Source organism: Scleropages formosus, chromosome 11 (assembly GCF_900964775.1).
Source record: "Scleropages formosus chromosome 11, fSclFor1.1, whole genome shotgun sequence".
Classification (NCBI taxonomy): Eukaryota; Metazoa; Chordata; class Actinopteri; order Osteoglossiformes; family Osteoglossidae; genus Scleropages; species Scleropages formosus.
In genome coordinates this window covers 26,676,229-26,694,758 of record NC_041816.1, presented here as the reverse complement: position 1 = coordinate 26,694,758, position 18,530 = coordinate 26,676,229, and the positions used below count along the sequence as shown (strand labels likewise).

Here is an 18,530-nt window from a genome sequence, read left to right as displayed (position 1 = left end):
TTTCATTTGTTCATCTCTCTTGTAAAGTTCAGTGTGTTTTCAAATTTCAAAGAAATAAACTGCCCTTAGACAGACCAACCAATGAACGTTTCACATTGTGAAAAGACAAGCGTGTCCAGTGGATGGCCTTCCAGAACATTTGTAACATTTTTAAAATACTATACATGCCATAAATTGTACTGAATCATAATACAGTTTTAGATGTGTGGCTGTCATACCAACTCACAACAACAGCTGTGACCTTTGGCCAAAAGTAACACTGGACACCACTGAGATCAGTGGAAAGTATACTTTTACCACGGTGTCCATCATTTACATAGAGCTATACTGTTCAGTGTATGCATTGAAACTCAGTATATAAAACATAGCTTTTGTTCAGTCCACTACTGGTTCAAACATGATACAGAACTTTGGAAATGTGGTGTAACAGGTAAAGGTAAAACTCAAAAAACTGAAAGTACAAGATGACATTCTGGTCTCTTACTCTTCCACACTTAGGAGGACAGATGTAAGGTCTCCTTCGGTCTATTTATACAGTAAAGGAAGATGTTTACCATCTTTTGCTTTTAGTATCACTCAGACAGCCAGTTTTGCATTTTTTTTTCTTTACTCACACATATAAAATCCTTACAGATTACAACTGTCTCAGCTCTGTTCTCCCAGTGGACTCCTGTTATCCAATTCATGCTACTAACAGACAAAAAATTTAGGAGAACTTTCAGAAAGGCCTGAAAAGCGACGCTTTGTTCATTGACTTGTCAGCAGCATATGACACAGTTTGGCACAAAGCTCTAGCACTGAAACTCCACCAAAGAATCCCGAACAAGATGTTAGTTAAGTTTATATTTACTCTGACAACCAACCGAAGCTTCAAAAATGACAGTAGGGAAGGACAGCAGTAAGAAAAGATTCCTGAAAAATGGTGTTCCCCAAGGATCGGTTCTTGCTCCCCTGCTGCTCAACATATATACTGCTGATATACCAACAGCGTTCAAGAAGTTCATCTATGCAGACGACATCGCTCTATTAACTGCAGCATAAAACTTCAAAGAAATACAAATGTCATTAAGTTCTGATTTAAACAAATGAAGTGACTACTTTCAAAAATGGAGACTCAAGCTCAATGCCAGTAAGACTGTATGTAGCTGCTTCCACCTTACTAACGCATTAGCGGACTACAAATTGAAAGTTACATGCAAAAGGAATGCTATTCCTTCAAACAATTTCCCAAAATACCTTGGAGTAACACTTGACAGAACACTCTCTTATAAACATCATTTAGACCAACTGTCAAAGAAAGTAAATGCAAAGAACATCTTACTGAGAAGACTAGCTGGCCTCTCATGGGGAGCAAACTTCAATGTCCTACAAACAAATTCAATAGCACTCATATACTCTGCAGCAGAATACTGTGCACCAGTATGGGCTAGAAGCGGCCACATTAACAAAGTAGACTGTGCATTGAACACCACAGTGAGAATTGTATCTGGCTGCATCCGCTCCACACCAACGAATTACTTAACTTTTGTAAGCGGCATACCTCCACCTGATATCAGGAGAAATGCACAATGCAGATCACTAGCAAAACACTCCCTAAACGATAAAAGCTCATTGCTTTACAGTCACCTAACCTCTGTTACCTCTGGCCAACAAAAGCAACTCCGCCTGAAATCTCGAAGGCCCTTCCATCAGTGCGTGGTGCAGCTACTTGACAACAGCAGTGTCATGTCACCAAAGGCCTGGGGGGAAGCTGAGTGGCAAAAGCAATGGACTAAGGACAGTGGCTCATGGCTACACAGATTTATTCCAGTGCCATCCTCTAAATCACCTGGAAGCCAGCTACACCGACACTGCTGGGAATGCCGAAACCAACTATGCACCGGGCATGGCCGATTCAGGGCACACATGTACAAAATGGGACAAGTAGACAGCCCTGGATGCCCATGCGGAAAGCAGCAACAGACTGCAGAACGTTTGCGGGCTTACTGCCCCTCGTACACAACCACACCAGTCGATTTGATGAACATTGATGACACAGACGTTAAACTTTGACTACATGAAGCCAACTTTACAGCTTAAAGCTTGCCTTCTGTTGCTGAAGAGCTGTCTTTGATCATACGATAAATGAATACATCCAATTCTGTTTATTTATTGATCGAATTTGAAAGAATACATAGAGATACAGGTGATGTCATTTTTGTTGTACATTCTGCCTGCAAAATCTCCATCTATGAATAACACGAGGACAAGACTGTAATAGACTGTCTCTAGGAGTCACTAGAAAGCGGGAGTGTATGTGAGTTATGAACGGGAACAGGTATCCTTTTATGACGTAAAGGCAAAATCTCATATGTGCATATTGAGTGACTGCAAATTCACCAATAATGCATTTAACTCTTTAACCAGTATGTATCCCTTGTAACAGCACAGGTTTTAAAAAATTTAGAACCACTGCCTGTTGAATGAGCATAATCATAAGAAGGTGTTTGGGTGTCTTTGATAATACTGGAATGTCATTTAATAATGCCATATTTTTTATTTTGAGACTATTTTATGACTTTAACAGAACTCAGTGTACAAAATTATAAAATGCATTTCTATATTAAAAAAAGATTGCATATTTGTAGATAGGAGGGGTGCGGTGGTGCAGTGGGTTGGACTGCAGTCCTGCTCTCTGGTGGGTCTGGGGTTCGAGTCCTCCTCGGGGTGCCTTGTGGCGGACTGGCGTCCTGTCCTGGGTGTGTCCCCTCCCCTTCCGGCCTTACGCCCTGTGTTGCCGGGTGGGCTCCGGTTCCCCGCGACCCCGTATGGGACAAGCGGTTCTGATAATGTGTGTGTGTGTGTATTTGTAGATAAGGATACCAAAATAGCATTGTCTCAAACACAACTGTCATTCTATTTTTTCCCCATTTGCTTCCATTCCTACAGCATCACAGATGAAACTCAAATTTCTTGGGTCAGCTTGTCCACTGGATACAGCAGTTATATGTTTGAATCCCACTCTTTACTGTTACTTTGAACCCACTCAGTAAATCCATCTCTGTCAATTATTTACTAATTTGGTAATGTAGTAGTATATTTAATAGTACAATAAAAGTATTAATATAACATAATAATTATTATTTAATTAATTATTTAAAAAATATATATATTTTTTCAAATCATTCTAAAACATGCGGATTACCCACACCTCCACAGTTCCTGCTTTGTGCTGAAGGCTTTGGAAAAATACACTTCATGAGGATTTCAATTAATAAATTTTAATACAAGTATTACAGGCCCTTTTTAAGAAAGACAGATGCTTAAATTTACAAAATATATACTTAAATTTGTTTTAGAAGTCACGATAATCATCATCGCTATTATTATTATCTGCTCGGACAGGCTCCACATCTTCTTCTTGCATTTCACCCTCTTCCTCTCCCTCTTCTCTGTCCTCCTCTGCCTCCCTGTCTCGCTGGCTCTGGAACTCCCAGTATATCCCCGTCAGGGTGTGAGCCGCCTCCAGAGTCACCTTCAGCTTGCCGACCACCTCCACATCCACCCCATCACCCACACTGACAACTGGCCCATGGGGAGTTTATTAAGAAAAAGAGAACAGTTTTAGGAAATACAGGAAACTCAGAAAAATCAAATTACAGAATACACTGTACATTAAAAAGTGCAATAGTTCAAACATCAATATTTAAGTATAGTTTTCTCATAATTTTTTTCTTTAAGTTTCTTTATTCTCGTTAAGTCATAGAATATTTCAGAAAGAAATCAGACTTCTGTACATTTTCGAAATTGTTTTACATTTGGGTTTTAGCAGGTAAACTAACACATGACATATTTTACATTACTTGCATATTTTATATTATTTTCTATGAACTCCTATTTATATTTTACCAACAAAAGAGAATTTAAAGAAAAAAAGCACGATTATTTAGCTATAGCTGAGGTTCTGGGCTTCACTAAACTTTCAATGGTCAACCTCAATTATGAAAGAATTAAATATGAGTTGAAATTCTATTTCTATTTTTTCTGTAATTCATTTTGTTCTGTAGAAATTCAAATGCCTTACTGGTATTGAGAAATGAGGTTGGCTACATGGGGAGTGTCACAAATGGGGAAGAAAGTAAAGACAAAGGTAGAGGGCAAAGGCCAATGAGAAAAGGTCAGTCAACTACTCACTATTACCCTATAGTCTTTCATTATTTCCAGCAATATCTTACTGTCAATATCACGCTCAATGACATCAGTTCCTGTCAGGAGCAGTTCCCTCAAGTCCAGGTAGGCATAGCCAACATCTACACACTCCTCCTCCTGCTCATCCATGGGTTCACTCACCACTGTGAACTTCAGCCTAGATTGACCCACAGATTTGAAGAGTATGAGACATCAATGTTGAAACCACAGCAGCTACTGTGTCTATTGATCTGCTAGGTATATTAAAATAACCATAATATTAGAGTAAAATAGATAGTGAACAGTCATGTAACTGTTTGACGTGTGCCATTATAGTCAGACACACACTGGATAGTTGTCATAATCGATGAATCAAGGTTTCTAAGCACACACTGCACAGTACCTCCCTTGGTTGGGGTCAGTGCCTTCCAGCATGGTGTAGAGGTACTGTCTGAGTGGAGCTGCTTCGGCACCATCCACATAGATCACTAGTACACAAGAATGGAAGAAGGATGTGAAATACCAGAAGAGAAATGTATATCTATCACAGCTCATACCTATTATAGTGAGACAAGCTAAGAGAGGTCAACAATACTGACTCATATAATCAGATCAATGCCTGAAAAGCACACTCAAAAGTTTGTGTTATTTTCACTAATAATGTTGTGGCTCTCATGAGTACTTTATACATTTCCAAATGTGAGAGAAAGGGCATGCTGAAAGAACTTCTGGGACTAGATACAGGTTCTGTACACAGAATCCCAACACAATCAGATCACTATACGCACCTCTTGTGAAGTTGTAGTGTATTTCCTCCCCTGCAGTTGGTTTCCGCAAAGACATGGGGGTCTCCGTGGTCTCCATAGGGACGTCCAAAAGGCGATACTCAACATAGACACGCTGTACTGATTGATCAAGGGCAACACGAGACGTTGGATGGAAAGAGAGAGAGAGAATCTCCACTCGCAGTCTGTTTCCCTGATGAAGGACATGGGAAGAGAAAGAGATCAGTGTTTAAGGTAAAACTCTTGTCTGGAATAGTCCAGGATAATGACATCTTGAAAAGAGGGTAAATGGAATCAGGCATTCCAGTCACTGAGTCACATGTTCTAATCAGTTCAGATGTGGATTTCACCTGATCTCTTATGATGTTGTAGGTTGAGTAGACTGTCTTGTTCAGTAAGACTGTCTTTATTTACTGTTATGATGATCAGGTCACATTTTAGGAGTCATTCACGCTGAAATTCAGATGATTCTAAGTTTTTTCTCACAACTATATTGCTCTGGTCTTACTCTCTCTATGCTTTCATGCCCAGCCTGTATTACCTGTACCTTTGAAATAGACTGACGAGGTTGTGGTATGATGACAACATCACTGCCAGAGGATGCTCTTGATTCGCTGGATTCCATTACATCACTATCCAGGCGATCTGTGTGGGGAAAGTATACATAATGCCATAATCTCTGATAAAGGTGTCAATATGACAGGGTTTTTTTTTTTAATTTGATAGACCTTATGGTGAATTTAAAGTATACAAGATACCAATAAATAATTTACTGTTTTCAATAGAATGAGAGGCAAACAGTAAAGTAGTCATGTTTCTCACTTCTCCATGGTTCCTGTGCTTCTTCCTTTGCCTGCTGTTCCTCCTCTAGGGACACGCCCTCCTATGTGGATGGTTGCAGACAGACCTGGTCAAATTCTTCACATCAATGTTAGAATTTTGTTTCCACATAACTTCTGATTTTTAATTCTCTCTTACTTTTTTGTGTTTCCAGAAACCCTCATTTTCCTGTAGGAATCCCTCAGACTCATGTCTAGACTATCTTCTAATCTAGTCTTCTTCTCTCCCTGCTGCTAACTGAAATTACCCCTTTTCCAGTCCTAATTTACTCTTACGTTAGATTTACTTTTAATTTTTCTCATTCAGTCTTATGAACCTTCTTGAGTATCAGTCTTCTCTCTGACTTCCTTATTGAGCTTAGTTTAAAGTTCATATGCTTGGTTTCTCTCGGTAATGTTGATTGTTTTTAGACAATTTTTATGAGTATCTTCATCTCTTACTAATCCATCCTGTTGTACCTGAAGTAATGAATGAAGTAGTGCCAATGTGCATACAGAGTATTACGTTAAAACACATAGGTCAATCACCTCATGTTTTGAGCCAGTTAAGGCATTTTTTCTAGAACCTGGGGAAGGGGGAAGGGATGCTGCCTTTACTGCCATGGATGATATGAAGGGTGTGGATTGATCTGACACCGAAGACTTGAGCGGTGTGGCTCTCTTTCTGGCAGGAGATTGGAAGGGTGTGGAATGATCTCTTTTTGGAGTGAAGAGGGATGGTGCATCTTGTTCACTTGATGGCAAAGTAGGGGAGCCTCTATCTTGCCCATGTGATTTAGTAGAGGTGGCTTGTTTGGATCTTCTCAGCCTGAGTTTTGGAGGCATAGGCTAGGAGCAGAAGCATCCATCATATATTAGAAAAAAGTACCAGACATTAAGCATTATTACATATGAGTCTGTATGGTGGATGTTTCATCTTTTTCCCCACACTGAATGGTGTATTAAAATAGTCTTGCATGCATGTAACAGTGTACCCTTGGTTCTGTGCAGGAGTGCATGTGTGTGTCTCTGTGTGAAGGTTTATCGGTGACAGTGAGCAGATGCATGTGACTGACCTTCCTCTGTATCCCTCTGTGCACAGCATCCACCTCCAGTGTTGGCAAAGCTACCTTTGACTTTGCAGTAAAAAAAGACAAATTTTTGTTAAGAATGAAATGAAAATCATAAAGATTTTCATTAGCATGCATAACTTCACAATGAGTTTTATAAACGAAAATGGTAATTCTGAGATGTAATTTAGGAAAAAGACTTCTGGGCAATTAATGAATAAAATGAGAATAATTTCTGTAATGTTCATGTAATCATCAAGATCTGTATTTGTAATTAATAAGCTAACAAACCTAAATGAATTATAATTAATATCCATAAAGTCCACCTTCAAAATGTTATTCCTTGTTTACATGCCACAAAAATTTAAAGTTTTTAAAACATTACAGTCAGAGTTCTTTTAACTTATGTCATGAAACCCAACTGTACAGACTGACACACATATGTAAAGCCAAATATCGCTTCACCCTGGGTTTGGCGATGGGTCTCTGCAGAGTTTTGCTTTTCTCTGTTCTCCTTTCCATTTGTCTTTCATCTCTGCCAACATCCGTCAACCTCTGCAGTGCTTCCGGCGCCTGGAAGGGGTATCTCCAACGGAGGGACACTCTCACCATACCTCTTGGGCTGCCACCTGTATCCCTGAGCACAAAGTCTCCTGGAATTTATCAAAAGCAGAAGAAAGTCACTTGGAAAAAAGGAGGAGAGAATAAGAGCTGGTTGAACAGCAGATCAAGAGAGCACACTTGGAGAAACTGGAATTCAGTTGAGAACAAACACCAGTTTGCTGAGTTTCAGAACCAGTGGCCCTACCTCTGATGTGTCTGCCCATAGCCAGTGCCCTTAGGGGGATTGGACTCTTGGCCAAGTAGGATGGTGGTGTCCTGTCATCGCTGTCATCAAATACATAGACCCACAAGCTGCCTTCCTGAAGGTAGGCCAACACGTCTCGGGTCACAGCCAGCGGGTATGAGGCGGAGTCGTTGAACACAGGATCCGAGGAACAGTGAATAGTAGCAGTAGCGTGTGGAGGCAGGTCATAGAGACGGTACAGCAAGTAGGCATCCGGAAGTAGTCCTGGCCAGCGTGCCCTGAGGCCCACACATCGCTCCATCAGCACTTCCAGCTCATTCGGAATTCCTCCACCGAAGTCAAACATCTGCTTTGAGTGGAGAGCACAAATGGTCATGAGCCATGTTTAAGGACATGGGAAAAAAGAGGCTATTCAGTAATTCAAAAGCAAATTGGAGTGTGGATGTTTGGCTCTATAGGTTTGGAACACTGTATATTAATCTTCTATCAGACTACATTATCAGTTGTTACTTCATATATCGTACCCAATGAAATTTTATATTTCACACCTAATCATACGTTGTGGTGAATGTAATAGAAAGCACCCTGCAACTGCCATCAGAGTGCCCTGCATGGTTACCTCTTTTGCACTGTCCTGCCAGGTCAGCGTTGCCCTCATGCCTGGGAGTGTGTTTGTCCATCTGTCCCCTTGTCTTTCAGCTGGTTCTACCGGCTGATACAGACGCACCCAGAACTCCAGTACTCCCACGACTTCCTCGTCCCGACCTTTTTTGGAGGTTTGAAAACTGAAATGTTGGACCTTATACTACCATAATATTACATTAAAGTACAGTACCAGGAGTACAGTGAAAACACCTATAATATTAAATATATGTAGTGATGTTACTTCACACTCCTCTGACTTCAGAAGATGTGGTTCAAGCCCCCTGCTCTTCTACAGTTCCAGATTCTGTCTTTGCTAGAGACAGTTTGATGTCCCCCTCCTCTTTTACAGGCAATTCCAGCTCCTCCTCCCTCCACAAATGCTGTTATAGGCACATTCTTTGAAACATGTTCAACTCAAAGATGATCATGTGGTGTTCAGCCCTCACCTGTGATGTTGGCCCTGCCAGTCACTCGCTCACCCCTCTTCGCCACAGCTCCAGACAGAGGGATCCAAGTGATGCCACAGGTAGTGAACTTAACCCCACCGAGTGACTGGTGGAGTTCCACCCTGACTCCACCCCCTCTACCTATAAGCCTATCAATATCCCGTGGGGATAGCGGGTAGCGGGATGTGAAACCATAATTGGCCTGGGGTCCTGATATGAGAGGAGTGGCATGCATCTCAAAGTCCAAAAGGGAATAGGTGCAAAATGTCACAACCTCCTGGCCAACACCTTCATGCTTGCTATCTTGTAACCCATACTTCATGGTTCGAAGCCCCACAGGGGTGAAGCTGGCACCCCTCAGGTGAATCTCCAGCAAAGACTCCCCTGCTTGAAGTTGTCCAAACATGGTATCATATTCTGTCGATTCAGCCGCTTCCTGAATGTCACCTGACCAAGTGTACTGAATTGGAATTGTCCGTTTGTAGCTCTTTGGGCTGTAGGCCAAGTCTTTCAGTTGAGCTAAAGGCAGGAGAGAATCAGACAGACAGGCAGCTGTAAAAGCCCAACCACACCACAGGTTGTGGCCCAGTTCAACTCAGTTGTGCCCCATTCTCCAGCAAGAACCAATCACACATGGATTATAATTCATGACATGACATGTTTAATAATTAACTACACACTCAAATTCTGTATGGAAATGTACCTTCAGTATGAGTTAATAGTGATAACACTAACCACGCAATATAAATAAAATAAATAAAAACAAGAAAAAATGGTATAAATCACAGGTTCATTAATTGCATGTAGTAAAACAGGAATCACAGATAGTAAATTGCGCATATTTTAAAATATCATAGATTAAGCTCTTGATGTTCTCAAAAGTAAAAATTGTAACTGTGTTTTTCTCACCCTGTAAAGTAGTGATCCTCTGGGCTCTTCTCTCCAGTAGTTTGTCCTTCTCCATCATCCTCTTTTTGTTCTCCTCTCGCTCCTTCTCTGCTTTTTCCGTCAAACTCCTTAACTCTGACTGGTGTAAAACGGGAGCGGTTTTGAAGTTCATACACTTGGGGTGACATATTTATATATTATTTGGAAATCTATTTGTTCTGGAACATTAACCCCATTCATTCAGCAACATACTTAATACAACAGTCTGCATTAAGTTCCTTCAACTTTGTAAGGATAGTTGGCCCCTCCTCAGATTTCTAGCAATAAAATATCTTCATTATAATGAGTTCTCCATCCAAAACAAATATTGCTGAACTATATGTTTACTTGTACATACACAAGTTACTAAGTATATTTTTATTTTGTATTTAGTGTAAATGTGTTCTTGTGCAAATGCAACTATTTGCACCTGAAAATCACTGTTGATGCGACTTTGCAACAGCAACATTTCTCTGGTCTTCTGCAGCTCTAAAACCGTCTCCGCATGTGAGGCCCGTAGACTGGCCAGTTCCCGGAACTGTTCCTCCGATGTTCCATCAGCTCCTGGGAAATGGAGTTTTTCTTGCTCCTCACGCTTCAGCCTGAAAGCCTTTTGGATCAGGGAAAATTATTACATTCTCACCCGGCTCAGTAACTAGAAACTGTATTACTTTATTATGCGCTATTATTATGTGGTATTTATTGTTCAATAAAGATCATGAAGTGCTGTTTTTAACCGACGGTGTGCGTTCCTAATGCTGATAGTGTTCCTTTTACAATTCTGAATTTAAGACGTTATATAGTTGTGTAAATTAGACCCCAGAAATAAACATTACTGAAATTTTACTACTCCTGTGTCTGATTCTTCAAGTACAAATTTATGCTATTAATGTTAAAATAAAAAGTTTGACATTACAGTTTACTGAACAACATACACACCTTGATCTGCAGAAGTGTATCGCTGAGGTCCTCCACACTCATGTCAAACTCCTGAAGGAGACAGAAGGACGAAAGGGGAAAACAGAGGCGATAGAACTTCTCACCAAGAACGATACGTCACAAAGACCAGTTAGTCTGTGTTCTATGTGGTACCTTTGTCACAGAGTCCAGTCTTCCTTGCAGTGATGCCACTTCCTTTTGGTAGCATAGGACCTCCTGTTCTAGGGACCAAATCTTTTCCTGCAGTTTCTCTGACATCTCTGTGATGTTATATGAAAGGATGTCTTTAAGCACTGAAGAAATTATACTTCGCATAATAAATTGGGGGGGGGACTTTGTTTATGAAGGACAGAGAACAGCAAACTATGGCTGCCCTTGATAGACACAAGGGCAGTCTTGCAGTAATAAACCAGTACTGAAGTAATTGACTATTACTGAAGAGTGTATGTCTCAAACATATAAAGATATGTAAGTGTGCAAATAAATATAGTAGTTTTAAAGTAACTAGAAATCTGCCAATGTGTACCCAAACAGACAGCACTGCTTGAGAGTATATGAACCCTACAGGGATGGTCAATATTCTTGTACAAATTATTAAACTTATAAAATCTAAATGTTAAATCTTAAACATATAAATGAATAAATGACTATTATTTACACCCCTGAATCTTGGTTTAACCGGTTCAACTTGGGGTTCACTTATTTTTACACCTGCACTACTTGTGTGTTTCTACCACACACACGATTTCCTCTAAAGCAACATGCAGTACGGAATTAGTCATCACACACCTATCACATGAGAAACACCGATTGTCATAAAAAAAAAAAAGTTTTGTTGTAAAATTAACGGACATAAGGGTTTCACAGCAGCCCCGTATAAACACACACAGGTAATTTTAAGATAAGATAAAACTTTATTCATCTCGAAGGAAATTCTTGTGCCAGAGATTACTCAAACAGATTAACCACAACAATTAAATATAAATATATATTTGAATATATTTATATATACATAAATATATATAAATATATTTGCTGACCCCTGTCACGTTGCTGCTCCTCCATAATCCTCTCTTTCTCCCATCGCATCCTCTCCCTCTCATTCTCCAGCCTCTCCTTCTCCTCCTGCTCAGCTCTCAGCTGCTCCTGCAGCCTGCGCTGCTCCACACTCCACCCATCCCCTTCCATCTGCTCCTTCTTCTGGTGGCCACCAGACTGCTTTTCCAGGTGCCTGTCAGGCTTATTCTGCTCATCCTGGGTGGACATGGTGCTGAATGGGAGAGCAGGGAAAGCAAACAATCTATGAGAACAACATGGAGATGTGTCTACCTGCGATTTTTACAGCCTCACTTAGACCATACTAGAACTGTATGCATTTATGCCTGTGATTATCTGAACAATGTGTTCTAATGTATATATGTATGATAAACATTTTATTTTGGCACTTCTTTAGTTAGTCGTTGCCAAATGACACCAGCAGTGCACCTATCTGTGTGCCTCCCCTCACAAAATTCACCTGTGCAGCAGTCGGTCATAACTCTCCTTCAGCAGGTCCCTCTCCCCTTCCAGGTCAGCCACCCGTTCTTGGAGCTGAGAAACAAAGAAATGGACATATATTTATATATCTAAGAAGACTGGACAAAGTGTTGAATGACTGTACTTTCACAGAGTTGAAAGCAGATAAAATTAAAGATGGACAATGATATTACACATTTTATAATTCATTTACTGTAGCATGCTCTTATAAAGCATATAAGGTGGGACACAATTTATGAGTTCTCATTCCACTAATGCAATAACTGCAATGAATATGTAAATAAGTGGACGGATGGACGGACGGACAGATGACAGACAGACAGATAGATGTGCCGCAGTACCTCCTCCGAGGCTTGCAGTGAGAGGGTGGCAGTAGTGAGTTGCCCTTCCAGAGTCAGTGCCTTTAGTCGTTCTTGTTTTAGCTGCTCCGTCAGTTCCTCAACTTTGTGCAGTAGGACCTGCTGACTCTCTTTAAGTGACTTTTGACTCTTCCACAGAGGTTAAAAATAGATAGATAATTCTCCATTGTCAGCAAAAGCAATTTCACATTTATTTAAAGTATTAAGTTAAATATAACTCATAAATCAATGCAACGTAATTTACAACATAAAATATAATGCGTAATAGCAAATCAGCAAAATGTAAAAAAGAAAAAAATCTCCATTAAATTGTGAAAATGAGAAGTTATACAAAACACTACATCAGCTCTTTTTTATTTAATAAATGTTAATCTTATCAAAATTAGGATTCCGATTTTGAAGTAATTAGAAACACGGCATATGAAATGACTGTTAAAATGAAAATGTTATTTTCACACTTGATAAAGCAGCTAATATTTCCTGTCCGGGGGGTGCGGTGGCGCAGTGGGTTGGACCACAGTCCTGCTGTCCAGTGGGTCTGGGGTTCAAGTCCCGCTTGGGGTGCCTTGCGACGGACTGGCGTCCCGTCCTGGGTGTGTTCCCTCCCCCTCTGGCCTTACGCCCCTGTGTTCCCGGGTAGGCTCCGGTTCCCCGTGACCCCGTATGGGACGAGCGGTTCTGAAAATGTGTGTGTGTGTGTATTTCCTGTCCATTTACAAGTTGGGTATTTTGGTGCAGTCTGAGTGTATCACAGAGAGATCCCTGTTCTTTACATCATTTTGAGAGGTGTGCTGTACAAACATCCCTCTCACCTCCTCCAGCTGGGCTTCGTACGTCTATGAGGGAAGACATTATGAAGGCTGAGTCAGTTTGGATCAATCACACCATTTGCGTCCCACCAAGGGAGCTGGTTCTGCCTCCCTGGACAAGAAGTTCTCAGCAATACGATCACAGACCACGTTGCGTTCAACCCTCACCTCCTGCAGCACGTTGAACTTCTCCTGCATAACCAGCAGCGCAGTTCCCTTCTCTGAAAGCTGCTTCTGTAGTCGAATTGCATCCACATTCTCCTTTATTGCCATTCTGTGGGGGGAAGAAGGAACTCATATGTGACACAGGCGCACGCGCACACGCGCACACGCACACACGCACACGCACGCACACACACACACACACACACCTTCTGAACCGCTTGTCCCATACGGGGTCGCAGAGAACCGGAGCCTACCCGGCAACACAGGGCGTAGGGCCGGAGGGGGACACACCCAGGACGGGACGCCAGTCCGCCACAAGGCACCCCAAGCGGGACTCGAACCCCAGACCCACCGGAGAGCAGGACTGTGGTCCAACCCACTGCACCACCACACCCCTCTCCACAAGAAATATATTGGTAATTAAAATATTACACAAAACAGAGTACATTACTATGTATGACAATAAGGTAAATTGCCACTTGTTCATTGTATGAATGGAGCAGCTGAAAGTGTTGCAGTCAGAGCTGCTGCCTTTGGACCTAAAGGTCGCAGGTTTGAATCTCACCTCCGGCTATAGAGCCCTTGAGCAAGGTACTTACCCTAAATTGCTCTAGTAAAATTACCCAGCTGTAAAATTGGTAAATAACCATTAGTAGCTTAACATTGTAAATTGCTCTGGAGAAAAGCATCAGCTAAATGAATGACTTACTGTACCAATCCATGTAAACTTACCATTTTACATTTTTTTACACCTATTCATATAGTTGGGTTTGGTGAATCTATTCACTCTGCGTTGCTTAGAGTGATCAGCAATACAGTAAGTCTTGGGATCTTAAGGTTTACGTTACATTAACATCCTTTACTGCTTCCAGACTTGGCAATATTTTCACACCTGTGTCCTTCTGCCTGCTGTTTCCTCAGCTCCCTCATGGCATCCTCAAACTCTCTGTCCCTCTCTCTCAGCGTGTCCCTCAGGAAATGGGTGGCAAGTTCCAGCTCAGCCATCCTGACCTGCTGTGTGTCTGTTCCACTGGAGCTGCAAGACCAGGGGGAGCCACAGGGGGAGAAGAAAGGAGCGGGATGAAGAGCGTCGGGGAGGGGAATTACGGGAAAAAGGTCTGATGGACCTGACTTATTTAATGTCCTGTGCGTCCAGGATGGGCTTTGGAACTGCAACTATAACTTGGAAAAGTGGTTAATGATAATGAGTAAGTGAAGGTGTACATTAGAATTCCCATAATGAAATACATACACACAAACATTTTCTGAACCGCTTGTCCCATACGGGGTCGCGGGGAACCGGAGCCTACCCGGCAACACAGGGCGTAGGGGCGGAGGGGGAGAGGACACACCCAGGACGGGATGCCAGTCCGCCGCAAGGCACCCCAAGCGGGACTTGAACCTCAGACCCACCGGAGAGCAGGACACGGTCCAACCCACCGCGCCCCCCCATAATGAAATAGTTGTGTTCATTTATAATAGTGACTTACCTGTATACTGGTTAAGAAGAAAACAGCTAACAGTTTAAACACACAAAGGAAAATTGGTTTTACAGGATATTCCAGCCTAGTTTATTATGTACAATGAACATTCGTCAGCGAACTCACGGTCTTTCTATCTCTCCATGAGTGTCTTCTTGGTAGCTTAACTCGCAGCGTGGTGGTGCTGTTTGCGCTGCCCGCCGGACTTCACCCCCTCCACCTGGACCTCTTCCTGAAATAAAACATGAAAGTGATGCACATTTCTATACGCACACACACACATGTACACACACACACACACACACACAGAAAGGACATAAAAAGCTGGTGCTAAGAATATCATGATTCTTTCCAATTCCAGAAAAAAAAAAAAAACATTGTCTATGGAGATTTAAATGTTTGAAAATCACTTTAAATTAATTAAAAATGAATTTAATTTAAAAATTTTAATTAAGCGATTAAAAAAATAAAAGAAAAGAAAATCTTTCATTTGCCCAGTCACCACTTTCTTTTTTTATTCTGGAAAATATACCAAAAAAATAATATCGTCATTCCGATATCTGTTCACCTAAGGTCAGCTCATGTTTAACTGAAGTCTATGAGCATATACAAAGTCAGAGTGGGGCAGTGCTGTGTAACTCCAAATGGTGCACATCAAATCTTTCACTGAAGGTCCAGCTTTAAGAGAAGGACTCTGTTTTCATGTATATGACACATAAAATGCCAAAACTGCATGTTGTAAATCCTGGAAATTACAGGGGATGTGGATGCATCTGTATACTGTAATTTGGTGTAAATAATTTTACTTCCCATTACCCTCCCTTGGTATGTGATCCCTTTAGATCCACAGCCCTTCTGTTGAGACAATGTCTCCCCCTACCTTTAGGACGGTAGTGGCTCCTGCCCCCCAGGTCCATGATGTGCTGCCTGGCCAGGTTCAGCTTGCTCTGCAGCATTCCTTTCTGGCTCTCTAGGGTGGCCACGCGTGCCTCCAACTCCTGAATGGTTTCATCCAGCTCCCTCTCCCGTGCGCCAGCTGTCCCAGGACGGCCCCTCTGAAGACGCATCAGCTTCGTCGACATCCTGAAGAAACACGGGCGTCGCCTACCGTTGATCTTGATCAGTTTCTGCCATCAGAACCAGAGCAAACTGCATACCTGGATCCAGGGTGTGTAGTTTTTCTCCCTGTTTACATCTGTACCTGCGCATCTTCAACTCCTGAGCACGACTGTGCTGTTTCAGCAGAGTGTTCTCTTCTTGCAAGCGAAAGCATTGATCCTCCAGCTGCTCCCTTGGAATATGGAATGTGTGGCGGCGATCTGGAAACGTGCAATGAGAAGATTCATTAATGTATTCATCACGAGTACCCTCCCCAGCATGGTCACGGTCATCCCAGAGGCCCAAGGCATTGAGGGAGGATACACCTTGGATGGGCATCAGTCCATGGCAGGACAATCACAATTCACTCAATGCACACACAGTATTAGCACTTTAGAGTCATCCTAAACTCTTATCTGTTGACTGTGAGAAGAAACCAGAGCGCATAGATATAAAAGAGAAGTGAAAATGGGGACATGAAGTCAAACACCCCCCCGTTTCACAACTCGCCTTTTATCTTCAGCACCTGGGGCTTCCTCCATGACCTCACATCCCTGGTGGAATCCGTAGCTTTGAAAGGCAATTAGCAAGTAACAGACATGAACAGCAGCACTCAAAGTCAATCATGGCTGCTTGTCAAAAACTTCCACGTTTACATGCTGATAAACACAAATTTTCACTTACCAAGTAGTGCAGGTATCAGCCCTCCCCTTGAACCCACATCCCTCACTGGGAGGTCTCCAGCTGTCTCATCCACAGCCAGTGGCATTGCAAGGCAGGCTGAGCTGTAGGTGGGCTGTACTGACAACACTGTCATCACCACACAACAAAATTAGCATACTCTGGTATTTAGTTGGTCCAAAAAAAAAGTCCAGAAAATACACATATACACACACACACACACTTTCTGAGCCACTTGTCCCATACAGGGTCACAGAGCCTACCCAGCAACACAGGGTGTAAGGCCAGAGGGGGAAGGGACACACCCAGGACAGGACACCAGTCCATCACAAGGCACCCCAAGTGGGACTCAAACCCCAGACCCACAGGAGAGCAGGACCCAGTCCAACCCACTGTGCCACTACGCCCCCCAGTCCAGAAAATATTTTAAAAGAAATCCCAAATGTTTTCCAAAATCAATTACTGTTTTTATTTACCCAATCAGTGTATAATCCCAGAGCCTTTGCACTTTCTCACACCCAGAAGTCATACACAGAAAATACTGAGCTGATTCACATGTGTAATATCTAACACAGGGAGAACAATATAAAAATTTACATTTAGCTGATGCTTTTCTCTAAAGCAACTTACAATGTGAAGGTTACAGTTATTTACCCCTTTATAGAGCTGGGTAATTATACAAGAGCAACTCAGGGTAAGTACCTTGCTCAAGGTAAGGCTCAAACCCACAATCTTTAGGTCCAAAGGCAAGAGCTCTAACCACTACACTACCAGCACTCCCAACCATTACATCACTTTAAGGATTCTTGTGTCCTGTAGAATTGGGCTAATAAAGAGCACTCACAGCAAAGCATCTGCTGCCCATATTTGCAAACGAGATTAGTGTGTGTCTGTGCAAATAAAGCTTAAATAACTCAGGAATGGGTGAATAACAAATACAGATGTTGAAATGCGAAAAGCAGTTGTGCATCGTGACATATGCACTGTATCATGGAACGGTGGAAATCCAGCAGACTAATCAACAAGCAGCCCTGTCAATCAAACCCCATCAGCCAATGGGCTTAGAGTGACACAAGTTGTCCAAAGTGACAACACAGCTAGATAAAGTAAATGCACCCACTGACCAAGAAAAAATACAATTATAATTATCAAAAATATTAAGTATAGCTAATTATATTTAGTTGTTTTATTAAAAATGGTCATTTTTAATATTACATTAAATTTTAATTAACACATTAAATGAATTATATAATGACACTTATAATTATGACAAAAGAGGCACAATTAGATTAAATTTATATTTATTGTAAATATAAGATACGGTTCATTGGCACTATGCTGTGAGGGGAAACTGGTGAAATTACTTGATCTTAATATCTCACTATATTGCGTGTATTCCATCTCAGCTGGGCTCCGTAGATGAGCCCCGGCGTTCAGTGGACAACATCAGGTGAGGTCAAGCTAAGAGACTTACCTGTTTCGAAGAGAAGGCAAGCGATGACCAAAAATGTGAGGAAAATTCAGATCAGTCATCCGTGTGCGACACTGTTTTTAGCACAAAGCCACAGACATAAGCCCCGCCCCTTTTCTCCCCTACAAATAATCCCTGGGAAACACACAGTCTGCTGTGAAAATGGTTGAATCAGGAAACTACAGAGGTGACAGTTGAGGTCTGTCCTCATGCGAGGTTTGTCAGTCCGTTGGCCTGTGTGGTTAACATGAGTTATCTTCCCGTCGCCCGTTGCATCACCCGCACCCTCGGCCGCATGCGGACAGCTCCTCAGTCATCGTGTGGA

General features: G+C 41.9%; 1 protein-coding gene across 1 annotated transcript; it reads right to left on the bottom strand.

Moving 5' to 3' along the window:
• Positions 1–3,334: 3,334 nt before the first annotated feature.
• Positions 3,335–18,263, bottom strand: LOC108933037 (protein fantom-like). The gene is made up of 26 exons (XM_029256402.1): positions 18,209–18,263; positions 16,738–16,863; positions 16,564–16,623; positions 16,157–16,274; positions 15,836–16,038; positions 15,082–15,187; positions 14,367–14,510; positions 13,478–13,583; positions 13,313–13,336; positions 12,483–12,629; positions 12,122–12,195; positions 11,646–11,875; positions 10,759–10,865; positions 10,606–10,656; positions 10,097–10,276; positions 9,649–9,766; positions 8,740–9,258; positions 8,268–8,413; positions 7,649–7,997; positions 7,306–7,493; positions 5,775–5,835; positions 5,500–5,597; positions 4,956–5,145; positions 4,571–4,655; positions 4,215–4,345; positions 3,335–3,564 (listed from the first exon to the last, which is right to left on the bottom strand). Exons 2-26 carry the CDS (start codon positions 16,820–16,822, stop codon positions 3,335–3,337), a joined length of 3,750 nt encoding a protein of 1,249 aa, XP_029112235.1. The 5' UTR covers positions 16,823–16,863; positions 18,209–18,263.
• Positions 18,264–18,530: the final 267 nt, after the last annotated feature.